This window comes from Strix aluco, chromosome 6 (assembly GCF_031877795.1).
Source record: "Strix aluco isolate bStrAlu1 chromosome 6, bStrAlu1.hap1, whole genome shotgun sequence".
NCBI lineage: Eukaryota > Metazoa > Chordata > Aves > Strigiformes > Strigidae > Strix > Strix aluco.
This window is the reverse complement of record NC_133936.1, coordinates 17,331,937-17,345,276: the sequence shown is the minus strand read 5'-3', so window position 1 is coordinate 17,345,276 and position 13,340 is coordinate 17,331,937. Positions and strand designations below refer to the sequence as shown.

The window sequence follows — 13,340 nt, the reverse complement described above, 5'->3', positions numbered from 1 at the left end:
AAATTCCTCCCAGTGCCCCCAGACCAAGCATGCCCCAGCCATGTGCACAGAGGTCTAGACCTTCCTAGACCTCCTAAATCAGCTTAACTCAGGCATTTTGTCATTATTCAAAGCTCTGCGAACCAACTGTTTTCACCTGCCCAGCCTTGGCCATGCTCTCAGTGACAGGTGCCCTGACAGGAGCAAGGTACCAAATTTGTCCTCGAGACGTCAGAAGTTGTATTCCCACCACTCAGCTGGGTGTGGTAGGAGGCTGAGCTTTTTGGGCCCCATCGGCAGGCAGTGGGAAGCCAGGCTCCTCCACAGAGAAATTCCAGGCAAGAATCTCATCAACCAAAATCCCTCAATAATGCACAAAAATTAATGGAATCTGTCTCACTCCCTGCAAGCTGGGGGTGACAGGGTCTGTGGGGCCTGGCAGGGAAAAAAAGCATGGAATAAACTTATTTTAGGCACTAAAATCAATGACAACAAAATGACTCACAATACCCACAGGGAGCTGACCTGTTGTGTAAGAAGGGCAACATTTTGCCATAGTCTCGTTTTCCTCTCCCAATTCTGCATTGCTCTTTAAATTCAGTGATAGAGGGTTAGCCTCTAAATAGTACCTCTAGTGCTGTCGCACCACCCAGTCCCAGGAATGGCAACATTCCCTGAACACCACTAGAAGTCCAATATGCCCCAAATGTCCTGTGTACTGGACTACCTTTAACAACCTGGATTTCTAACAGTCTAAACAAAATCCTCCCAAAACCACCTCTGCACAAGCCATGGAGGCAGCACAGTTCCCCGTGGCCAAAGGAAGAGGTCCCCTACCATGGCCAACCATTGCTTTAGGCCTTCTCATCCCAGTTTCCATCATGGCAGATGATTTACCTGTCCACTCACACCACAGTCAGATCAAGATGTTGCAGCAGTGATTTCCCTGCCATTATATCAATCTGGTTCATATGATGTTCAGAAGAAAGGAAAGTACCCTCTACACATCAGGGATTGTATCAAACTCATGGCCCTTGGTTAGTGGTGGGTACTATGCTAGAAAAAGAATGGCTGTTGGAGCCCAGTAGTGCAGAAAGTGAGAAGGTTCCACCACAGGAACGTTGCCCTTGACCAGCTGGACTAAGAGATGCCTTTTCAGAGCCTGGGATGGAGCGTGGAGCAGTTCTTCCAACCTTCAGAAAGCAGTGGTTAGTGTTATCAGTCAGCATTTTCCTCACACTGGTTCAGCTGCAAACCTAGAAGAGCAAAGCAGCTACCATGTGGAGGGTGGATTGCAGGACCCCTGACAAGTGATCCCAAGAAGCAAGACATAATTCACCACTATAACTGGAATTTGTCTTTAGCACAGGCACTGCAGGGTGAACGAGGAGGACCAGGGGGAACAAAAAACAGCCACAGAAAGCCCTGGGACTGTTGGGTTAGCCTCACTGCGAACAGAATCACCATGGTGGCCAACCACTCCAACCCTACTCCACATCAAACTCTCCTGGCAGCCAGGACCCAGAAGACACAAACCAGGCACCCTGGAGAGCCCCTGAGCCAGCCGCTTTGGATTATCCACAGCCTTGGTAGCTACAAATCCCTGTTGGGGCTACAGGGCAGAGCCCCAGCACCAGGTCTGGGCTCCAACAGCGTGGGAGGATGGAGCCCCATGCCAGCCACCCCTCCCGTTCCTCCTCCTCATGCCATTCCTGTTCGCTAAACCTGAGTTCCTCTCCCCGATTCTGCTTGCTTTTGAAGTGCCAGATGAAACAGCACCAGATGGAGGCGAGCCGCTCGCCCGCTGAAAGCAATGGGAGACGAGCGTTTCCACATGGGCTGTGTGGGAGGGCTGCCACCGCGCCGGTTGCAAACCCTGCGTCTCCCTCCAGCTCGGCTTGCAGCCGAACGGCGTGCCGAGCACCACAGACAAAACCTCCTGGATTCAAACACAAAATGACCCCCAAGCAACTTTCCAGATGCAAAAAAAGGTCAGATTCTGGCCAGTTTCACTGCTTCCAGTCTTCTGCATTCACTGGGGCCGCTCCCATCGAGAGCAAAACTTGGGACTTCTAAAATACAGGGCACCCCCTACACTAGAGGAGACAGGTCACACTTTGAAGGTACCAAAAAGGTCTTGGAGGATACCCAAAACCACCAAAACATCTTCAACAACTCACTGTGCCCACCAGTCCCCTCAGACTGAACCAGCAAGCGCTCCCGAGACATGGACATCAGGTGCCCACCCTTTTCTATTTTTTAGAACAGCAGGAGGAAAATATGGCAAGGTTATCAGACAACCTCCTCACCAAGCCAAGAGAACTCCATTAGCAGGGACTGGGTCTTCTACAGCTAGCCAGAAGATCTGAGAACAGACTGCCCTGGCTGAAGTCTGAAAAGCAAGACCTTATAGGGAAATCTTGCTGTGGTCTGGAGCAAAAATACTGGGCAAAACTTCATGAATTCTCCCAACAGGACTATAGGACTCTCCAACAGACAACACCATGCAAGTGACTGCAACAGTATGTCACTGTTGTAGGCATCGTGCATCGCCTGGCTACAAGGACAAGCTGCAAGGAAGCACAAAAACTCCTCTCTAAAATTCCTTCCAGCCAGTAAGGTGTTGGAAACATTATTAATTTCAAAGGCAGAGCACTAGAACTCCCCTCATCCCACCTGAGCTGGTTTATCTGCAGAAAATATTAAGGAAAAGCAGGGATTTCAACACGGTCCAATTCCCACCAGTGCTTTGTGTCACTCTCAATTACAGTCCAGAATGAAATACCAAGAAATCGTTCCTCACAGGCGGCAGAATTAATGGGATCTTTGACTACAGAGAGCACCAGGCAGTGAACTTGTTCCCTTACCAGCCAAGAGGCACAGTGCAGCTTTCTTCAGAATAAAAGCTGCAATGTCAAAGGATAGTTTAAGGCTTATAAAAGTGACCTGATGTTTCCCAGTATTCCAGTCCTTAAGAAAGGCACATGATTACTGACCCTTCCTTTCTAAACCAATTTATTTCTACCATAAGCTGATGAAGCAAGAGACTTTATCTTCCCACTGGTATCTAGCTAAATTACGTGTGGGGCAAAACACTGAACAGAAGACAATCAATAACGCAGTTACAACAAGCTGTCAAACACTGGGCTGCAGCAAAGCTCCGATAACTATGCACTAACCCCTTTCTCTTAAGCCTTTGCCTAGGATAGCCACCACATCACGTTTGCTTGTAATTAGATGTCAACTCATTTAATGAGGTCACGCTTGGCCAGTTCGTGAACAAGAAACACCTCCTAGCTTGCTGGCAGTGACTGCTAAAAGTAGGCAAAGATGTTTCAGTCAGACTCGCTCTGCTGAAGCTAGTTTGTCTTTGTGGAAATAATAGTAAAACTGGATTTGCAATCTGCTAAACTGGCAGAAAACTCATCCTTCCAGAAAAGTGAAGATTTGGTTCGGTTAACTCCCTATCATGGCTCACCCATGGTCCAGACAAAGACCAAGACCAGTATGACAGAGCACGAGGATGTGCACCAGGACAGGGAGGGTGTGGGGCATGACTGCCATGAGATCAGCTCAGCAGGGATGAAAGGCAGGCAAGAATAACCTGCCCAGCATGTTAGGATCCATAGCAAGGATTTTTCCTTCTCTCCCAAGTCCACACCTGAAGCACGCACCATGGTTAGCCTCCAAATCCCATAGCACGCTCAGCACCCATGAGGCAGCACGTTGTTGCCTGGCACAGAGCAAAGGGACACATAACACAGCTCCCTCCCTGAGGCAGACATGGAGCACTAGCGCAGCTTTCTCCACAAGCCCAATGCCATCAGGTAAAGCCTCACTCTTCCACTGAGGACAAACCTGCCTCTTCTGGCAGATGCCAATAGTCAGCAAGGACAAGTTGGAAAGCCAAGCCCAATGTGTTCAGTATGTGCTGCTAAAGGACACCCTCAAAAGCAGTCACACACACACACTGTTTCAGGCAGCACCTCCCCAAGGAAGAGCCAGGGGTGAAGACAGGGGGAAGCGATAGTGGAAGCACATGCAATGGCAATGGCTTTGCATCCCTCTGATACTGAAGGGGTCTGCTAAGCAGCCACTGGATCGAAGTTACATATTTCACCCTGACTCAAGGAAAGAAACCAGGAATTCTTACACGTGGAAACTCAGTACACCACCAAGCTCGGCCCTCTTCCTGTAACTGAAATACTTTAAATTATAGCATCTTTGCATTTTACCTTGGAATTCCTCTTACTCTGTCTGTCTAGAGCAAAATATCCTCCCTGAAGGAATCAGAGTCCCAGTAGGGAAGGCAGATGTGACCATGCTCAGAAAGCTGGAATTGCCCAATCCAAGCAGAAATGCAAAAAATCCACCAGGAAAAGTCCTGTTCCTCCTAGCTCCTTAGTGCTGAACACGTGACCAGGAAAAGCAGGTACAGGAGTGCTGCTGGCTGCTGGGATGAAACCCTGCCTTCACAAACCCAGTCCTGTTCGTGGGTAACAGCGACAGCTGCCCATCGGGCAGATAAATTAGCCCCAGCTAATACTGCAGCCAGGTCTAGTACAGAGCCATACACAAACACACCTCTCGCATTCCAGTTTTCACTGTTTTGCCTCCCGAATTGTTTATCTCGACTCAATTCCTGGATGTGGATAAAACAAACGACATGGACTTTCTCACAGACGGGGCTTCTTGCTGTTCCCTTGACAAATACCATGCTCAGCGAGTATGAGCCTGGAACCCAGAGGAAAGGAAACAACTGCAAAGGGCAAGAAGGAAATGGATCATTTGCAAAGGGACAGCATGAAAACACATTTCTCCTTTGGGCCAGAGCCTTGAAATCTTCCCAGGCTTCCCCCTCCCTCCAAACCACCATTTTCACACTGCTATCACCCCCACCACAGCAAACTCTAGTGGGACTGGAGCAGGAAATAGCATTATTTTCAAGAAGCTGATCCACAAGGTGCTATTTATTGTCTTAAAGATAATAGCCAGCCCAGGGACCGACCAGGTTAGCTCTTGACCAAGATACAGCTGCCACGAAGGAGCTTGGAGACCTGGTCCATCTACTGGCAAAGCCCCAGAGGCAGAGAGGACAGATGAGCTGTGTATTTTTTCATTCATCCCTAGAGCTGTTCTTCACTGCATTTCACTTTCAATAATTTCTTCCAAGGCAAGAAGCTCTGCAGACATTCAGTTTATCCTGGGCAGAGCCGCTGTAGGGGCTGTGGACATACTAACACACTCCCATGGATGTGGTTCTTGCAGTTGGCTTCTCTGGTGTCTAGTAATGTCCAAGGTTGCATAAGCCAGGCTGAATGTCTGGTTGCAGTACTCACAACTAACCTCCCTTTTGCTCATGTGCTTCTGCCTCAAAAGACATCTAGCACAGGACAAGGGGGACACTCATAGCCTGGCTTTCCTCTACCCCTCACCCACTTTTTAGCTACACAGTGCCTTCAGCACATCCACTGCTGCATTAGATCTGGTCAACTTGACTGACAGGGTCAGAAGTTGTGGGGGCAGAAGGACAGATACACATGCAGATCATGACGAATGCTTCCTTTCCTTATAAAAGCAGGAGAAAAGCAGAAGTCTTCCTGGCAATTCAGTGGACATGAAAAATGCACTCAGCATTACTGGCATGGTTTTCAAGTTGCTGTTAAAATTCCACTTATATTATGCTACCTCCAACCTCAGAGTCTTCTGTGTTTTGGAGCAATACATTAAACTGTCTTTTAGCAGCTGCCTGCCAAGGGGAAATGGAGGTTTTGACATTTGACCCATAAGGAAGGATGTGTGGCATTTGGGGCTACCCAAATAAGGATTTTAGTTGGATGCTAAAACAAGCTGCGTTTTTAACAGTTAACTGTTTTGACGCTGTTTCTGTGTCATGGGAGTTCAAAGTGGAGTCCCTGACCAGGTGAATGAGGCAACCCCAGCCCTGCAAGCTCAAGTTTGCCTGGGGCCGCATTCTTTGCACAGCTCTCTTTCCATTTGGAAAGGTTACTTTGCACTGGCATAGACTAAAAAAACACATTTGTTTTAATAAAGAAGTGAGATTCCAAAGCACAACTCAATAGCCAGCAGTGGGTTCTGAGGCAGATCCCACTGAATTAGTACAAATATCCCAACAACAAAATAAAATAATACTACAAAACCAACTGAACTGCACTAGCAAAAGGAAGAAAAATTCCCTTAACTGGTCAGCTTTGGACAGTGGCTCAGGAACTTTTTTGCAGAGTGGAACAAATTTTATTCCTAGGACCTTGTCTCCCTTAGGAGAAAACAGATGCCCTTCAGCTATTCTCATAACTTGGGCAAGACAATTTAGGACATTTGCAGACATCGCTAAGATCTGCCCTCCTCCACCTCCTAGCCCAAGGTCCCACCTTGGAGCAGCACTGTCACCCTGCTGTACCTTGAGCCATTTCAGGTCACTGATCTGACAGAAAACGATTGACTTGTTTCCTGGGGCTGGCTTTCTGCAGGATTAACTCCTGAACCAGCCTGCTCTGACACAAGGTGAGAGCTAAACCCAGCAGAAGGCAGGCAGAAGGATATTGCAGCTGAGAGCTGGACAGGACCACACAAGCACTTGATTCCAGTTCATGATGACCAAAGCAGTAGGCAGCATCCCCACCCTCCAGCTGAGATTGGAGAGGTTGAGAGACCTCAACGGTACCTGAAACGCCTCTCAAAGCACATTGTGTCTCCAGGACCCATCTGGTCCTCAACCACCCTAGACTTGCTTGAAGAGAAGATGGCTATCAGGGACTGGGACGTTATCTGCCAGGACACAGGCTGCTAACACAACATACAGACAGCCCTCACTCTGCTCCCCGTGTCCTGGTGGACCTCAGGTACATTGATTAGTCCACCTGCAAAACAGCGTGCTGATCTCACTGAGGTGCTGAAAGAATAAACACGCTCGAGACTGGCATGAACTCTGCGAGCTTCGCACGCACAGTAACAACCCTCTGTCCCCAGTGCAGGCGGTTCCAGTCAGCAGTACATAAAGTTTGTTACGCGATGACCTGAAATAAACTGTAAAAGAGTGTGGTGCAGTGGCATCGAAACTATTTCAGAGGCCCTGATCCCTGGAGGTGCTGAGCCTCTGTCTCGCTCCCTCCACTGGTGGGAGTTCGTGCACTCGCCTCCCCGGGGGGTAGAAGTTCTCAGCCTGATTTCCACAGACGGCTGCTATTCTGTTCCAACATTCCCAACATCTTCAAAATACCCAAAACCTCTTGTGCAATGAGCAACATCCCCTGCTTCCTAGCTACATGGTGGTTTATGTTACTTTCCGCCTACAACCATTTCAGGATTGGCTTTACAGACCTAAGTGGAAGACTAAACAATGCTGGAGCCACAGCAGGAGAATTTGCAGAGTTTTATTCCTTGTTTCATTTGGGCAATCCTTCTGCCTCTCATCAGGGACAAAAAAACTTGCCAACCTCTTAATTTAGGAATAGCACAAGCTCTGCATTCCAGTCCTGAATCAGCCAAAGGAGCCTTTTAAAGCTGGAAAGGGGGAAAAGGGCAAATACCTTTAAGCACATTAAAAAAAAAAAAAAAAAAGCTTCAACACCTGCCTTTTGCAGGCAAAAACCTGCTTTCGGGGCACTCTTGAAACTAGCTTGACATCAGCATTTGAAAGCGAATTCCAATCCCTGCTCTTTCGGGTGCCAGACTGCTTTCCCTGTCACTGCTTTAAACGAAAAGCAAACTCTCCCTCATATATGTTTTGCAGGCATGCTGCAGATGGAAGCGATGCTGTGAGTCTGAACAGAAGAGTACCAAGTGAAGCTGGCAGATTTGGGTTTTGGTTTTGTTGTGGGTTTGGTTGTTTTGGTGTTTTTGTTTTTTGTTTTTTTTTCTAATGGCTACAACAACCTGTTAAAATTTTGTATTCTGAAAAGAGCAAACCCTTTTCTGGATTTCCAAGCTCCTCTGCCAAGACATGCTTGACTGTGAATATTCCAGCTGCATGTTTCACATCATGCTGGTTAAGGATGTGCCAGTATTTTTATTATTCACCCCCTATGGACATTACAGAGCACCACATACATTAAAATGTTCTTAAACTGTGCTATTTATGTGTGTGTGTATTACACACAGAGATACGGTCAAATAAATCACATCCATCGTAAAGGACTAAAGATAATAAAATCAAGCAAAATACCCAGTGAAGTAACATAATTCTGAAATAAAGTCCATACAAGCAAAAAAAGCAGCATTAACTTAGAAAATCACCTCTCAACCCATCACGGCAATGCTGTCTGCACATCCCCCTCCCGCCAACTTCTTGTAAAAGCATAAGCGTGGAAGTCAGCGCCAGATTCCTTAAATCTAAATGCCCTTGGCTTCTTCTGGAGAGTGTAAAATTCACTCCCTTGACACTGATATTCCGTAGTCAAGCAAGACTTCACATCAACGTGTTCTCCAGACTCCCGGCTCTCCCACAGCCCTTCGCAGCTGGGCAAAGGAGAAGGGACAAGAGTGGGGACAGGAGTGGGGACCCGCAGCGGTCACAGTCTGGGTACATGGAAGCAGCGGCTTGCAACGTGCAGTTTTCCCTGCTGCTGGTTTTTCTCCACTCCCCTCTCTCCATCTCTGCCCCTCGAGTGGAGCAGCGTGCTCAGGCACTCGGAGCAGCGTGCACAGGTACCCAGCTGTGCTCCCGTCGTCCCGAGGAGCGAAGCTCAGAGGTACAGCCCGGTCCAGAGCCTTTTTAAACAAAGCCTCAACAAGAGGGAAGGGAGGTAATTCAAAGTCGTGCTGCTGAACTAGTTATGCGAACAGGGTCAGAGCCCCAGTCCTAGCCAGGGGAGCAAAACCAGCAAGGAGGCAGAAATCAAGGAGGGGTGATTTCAAAGGAGCAAGTGCTGGGTTTCACTCCCAGACCTGATTCGGCAATTTTCAACACCCCACGGAAAGGGAAGGAGCTTGCGGCCGATCGCAAGGGAGAGGAGGCATTAATAAAAGCAAGCTCTGCTGTACGGGCATCCCCAGGAGCGCTCCCTCCCACAGCAATTGCAGCAACAGGTCAGGAGCCTGCTGGCGTCCCCGTCCTTCTGGCTGTGCCCTCGGGGGACGCTCCTCTTCCCCCGGCACCCAGTGCCTGGACCAGGGGGGCCAGAGGGGGGCAGGACCCCCACGGGAGCCAGCAGCGGCTCCAAGGTGGGCTCTGCTGGGAAGGCAGCCATAGGGAACGGGCTCCCCGCAGCCACCCCCTTCCCACCAGGCAGCACATGGTCCTCCCACACGGCCTCTCCCCGTATCTTTGGGGCATCTGTCACCCTCCAGGGTGATTTTACTCCCCCACCAAACCCAAATCTGAACCCCCACGTCCCTCCATTCCCCGAAGGACTCCCCTTCCCCTCAGCTGCATCTCCCCAAACTTCACCTTTATCTGCCCCCATGGATTTTCTTCTCTAGAAGATGCCAAACCCCACTCTGCCCCTCGGGGCAGTCCCTGCATTCCCCTTCGTTACAGCCCACCCCGGGGTTCCTGCTCCGTGCCGAGGAAACCTCTCCAACCCCCAGGGTAGCTGCACCCCCAAATACCCCATTTTCCCCACACCCCTAGGGATGCACTCACGCTCCTTCCCCGCCTCCAGCGCCCCTCTCATCCCTGCCCCTTCGTCCCTCCCTGGACTCTCTCCTCTCCCGCTGGGACCCCCCTTTCCTGCCCTCCCGAGGGGTTCCTCTTTCCCGGGAGGACCCCCTTCAGGCCACCCTTTAGGATCCCTTCGTCCCCTGGACGTGCCGGCTCCCCTCTCGGTCCCGGGTGCCCGGTGCGTGGTGCCCGGTGCGCAGCGCACAATGCCCTGTCCCCGGTGCCCGGTCCCATCCCCAGGCGGGCTGCGCGGTGCCCGGTGCGCAGCGCCCAATGCCCGGTGCCCAGTCCCTATCCCCGGGCGGGGTGCGCGGTCCCCGTGCGCAGCGCCCGGTGCCCGGTGCCATCCCCAGGCGGGCTGCGCGGTGCCCGGTCCCCCAGCACGCCGCGCAGGGCGCTCCGTGCCCCGTCCGCGGTACCCGCCGCCCCCGGCGCGGGGTGCGCGGTGCCGGGCGCTGCTCACCTGCGGGGCGCTCGGCGCTGGCGCCGTACTCGGCCGTGTCGCGGCGGCGGGCGCAGGTGCCCTGCCCCTGCACCAGGGCTTGGAGGGGCAGCTCGGCGCCGGGGTCGGGGTAGCAGCGCAAGCCGGCGGCGCAGCGCGGCGTGTAGACGCCGCACGGCTCGGCCTCCAGGCGGGCGCACACCGGGCAGCAGCCGCAGCCCGGCTCCCGCACCAGCTCGGGGCAGGGCGGGCGGGCGGCCGGGGGGCAGGCGGCCAGGCGCTCCGCCGTGCAGGGCGGGCAGCGGAACAGCACCTCGGGCAGCGCCGGCCCCGCCAGCGCCAGCGCCGCCGCCGCCGCCGCCACCAGCAGCCGCGGCCAGGCGGCCCGCGCCGCGCCGCCGCGACCGACCCCGCCGAGCGCCATGGCGGGACTGACGGGCGGCGGGGCCGGCAGGTGGACGCGCCGCTCGGCCCCCCGGCGGCGCGGCACGGCGCGGCGCGGAGAGGAGCGGAGCCGAGCGGAGCCGAGCGGCGCGGCACGGCACGGCACGGCACGGCACGGCACGGCGCGGCGCGGCACAGCGCGGAGCGGCGCGGAGCGGCGCGGAGCGGGGCCGGGCGCGCCGCGGCGCCGCCGGGTCCTAGAGCCGCCCCCGCGCCCGCCCGCCCCGCGGGGGTCGGGGCTGCCCCGGAGGGGAGAGAGGAGGGGAGGCTACCCCAAGAGGGCGTCGGGGGATGCCGCGCAGGAGGTGCGGGGTGCCCCAAAGGGGAAATGGCGGGGGGCTGGCCAACACGGGGAGAGGGCCTGCGGCAGCGGGAGTCCGGGGCTGCCCCCACGGGGGATGGGGATCGGCCTCGCAAGCGGGTTGGGGTCTGCCCCGATGGGTAGAGCGGGGCCAAACCCGGAGGGAATCGAGTCCTGCCCCACGGCGGGGGTTGGGGCCTGCCCCGCAGAGACACCTTGTACAGGGAGGGATGGAGATGCTGCCCCACGAGAGGGTGGGGGTCTTGCCCCACAGGGACACCCGGTGCTGGCGGGGGGGAACCGGGTGATCTCCACACCCCCAGAGAGAGCCGAGAGGGGGGCTGGGGGGAGGTGGGGCCTCACTCTCACCCTGTTGCCCCAGAATTGCCAGGGCCAGGCATGAGCAGACATGTTTTGGGCCAGGTCCCACCGTGGGGATGGGGGGGCAAAACCTGGACTCAGGGACAGTCCCACCATCCAGCCCCCCACCCAACGCTGGGCCTGGGAGCCACCCTGCCTCCATGGGAGCAGGACCCTGAGGTCGCATGAGGCCCCGTGGAGAGGCAGGGCCCCATGCCCATGGCGCTGCCCGCATCTCCAGACCAGCTGCCCACAAGGCATTTACACCCCCAGACCAAAGCAGCAGGCTCAGCACTTCCCCTGCGGCACTGCCCTGCGAGGGTGCCCGAAAGCCGGGGTACAGGCCAGGGTGCAGAGGCAGAGCTCTCTGGGCTTTGGGGTTTTGGTGTGAAATACCCATTTCAAACCCTGTCACGCTCCTATCCCTGCTGCCCGACCGTCGCAAGGCTATGCAAAGGATTTTAAGTGCAAGGGGTATTACGTGGAGGTGACTTTTTTTCACTAATAAAAAATAATAACAACAAAGCCGAGGGAATGCAACTGAGCTAATAAAGCTGGAAAATTCAGTTAATATCATCGTGGGATTGTATGGTTAAAGTCAGGCACTGAGACAGCCTGAGTTCCCTCAGCCATGGGAATGTCAGCTTTGGGACACTTAACATTTGCTTCTGTAGTTTTCTGGTGGTTTGGGTTTGTTTTTTTCAAATTAAGAAAAATGCAAAATGCTGCTGTTGATGACTCGTGTGGCACAACTTTCAGCACAGGATTACTCATGGCCCTGGAGTTATACAACAACATGTTTGTTTGTGGGATCAACAAGCACAGGGTGGGATGATGGTCTGCGGCATTCAGCACGCTCCGTGAAATCCCCGTGATAACATCCTGGGACAAGCACGCGGTCCCATCCCAGTCCCTGGGTCTTCCCAAGCAATTGCTCGGGTTTTACAAGAGTTTCATCAAGCATGGTCCCTTTCTTTGGCTGCCCATCACACTGCAGATAACTTGATGTGGAAGAGCTGCCCATTTGCTTTACTTTTTAAAAAGTACCAGTGCTTGTTTGCACCTTGCTTAAGCTGAACCGTGATTTTAACCATCCCTGTTTCACTTCTGGAGAAATCCAGTTAGTTTTGGGGTCCCTGTAGCAGCAAGCACTCGTTGCTGCTTGCAGCAGTCATTGCTCTGAGTGTAGGGGACTCTGAAACTCCAAGCCAACAAAAATGTTCCCCTGAAATTAGAAGCAAAGAACAAAAATATTTTTATTCCACTTCACGTTACAAAATCCTTTTTTGTATTACAGAACCCAGATTTTAGCCCAAGTGACTCAAGGAAGTCTCTTCAAGAAGACAAAAAAAAAAAATATATGTAGAAAAAAACCCAGCACAGACTTTGCATTCGTTACTCCCACAAATCGCAAAGTGGGAAAACGGGATGCACAGCCCTGCACACAAGCAGCCCCTCAAAAGCCTTCCTTTAAAACAGATTTGCCAGCAGATGTTCAATAGAAAATGGAGCGAATTATTTTCACCGCACACTCACGACTTCTTGGGGATGGGGGGGAAGGAGGCTCTCGGTACCTTTTTTATGATCTGCCGTTGACTTCACTAATGACTCACATTTGGTTCCAATGAGATATTTTCATATGACTAATGAATCTATATTTGGAGGTGTAAGAGGGTTTGGCTAATTATCTGTTGCAGTCAGTTAAATATTCCAAGTATTCAAAATAGGTTTTCTTAGAGTGGCAAATGTTATGCCCCCACGGTCTGTCTTCTCCCGGTGCATTAAAAGCAGCCCAGCACTTTTGACTCGTACCAAGCTGACATCTGGGTTTCTGCATGTGTAAGCACAAGAGATGGCCTGAACTTAATTATACAGCGATCCAATCCTGCATTTTTTAGGTGGCCAATAGGTCATTCCCCAAGGGACGATTTAAACCCGATTTTTCAACACGCACTTGATGCTTGCAGCGGCCCGTTTTGCTGGGGGCATTTACTGGGGTGCCATTAATAACTCCTGGCAGGGGCAAATTCCTTATGAGCACCGGTGTGTAGGCTGCTTGTGCACAAATCATTTTTCCACAGGGAGGGCTCAAAATCTGATGAGAGAAGGGAGAGAGGAGGGGGAGGGAAGGGGCTCCATCAGCTCAACTGCCTGAATTGCAGGAGGACATAAAACATAATGATCCTGGAGGG

At 52.5% G+C, this 13,340-nt stretch overlaps 1 protein-coding gene across 2 annotated transcripts in view; it reads right to left on the bottom strand.

The window, feature by feature from the left end:
• Positions 1 to 13,340, bottom strand: part of IGFBP2 (insulin like growth factor binding protein 2) — an 82,504-nt gene that overhangs the window by 53,600 nt on the left and 15,564 nt on the right. Inside the window, exon 1 of one of the 2 annotated variants that reach the window (XM_074828832.1) lies at positions 10,065 to 10,467. The exons of the other annotated variant lie outside the window; for it this stretch is intronic. Within the exon in view, the coding sequence (XP_074684933.1) occupies positions 10,065 to 10,467 (403 nt within the window). Of the gene's footprint in view, positions 1 to 10,064; positions 10,468 to 13,340 lie in introns of those variants that run through there. 2 annotated transcript variants of the gene reach the window in all.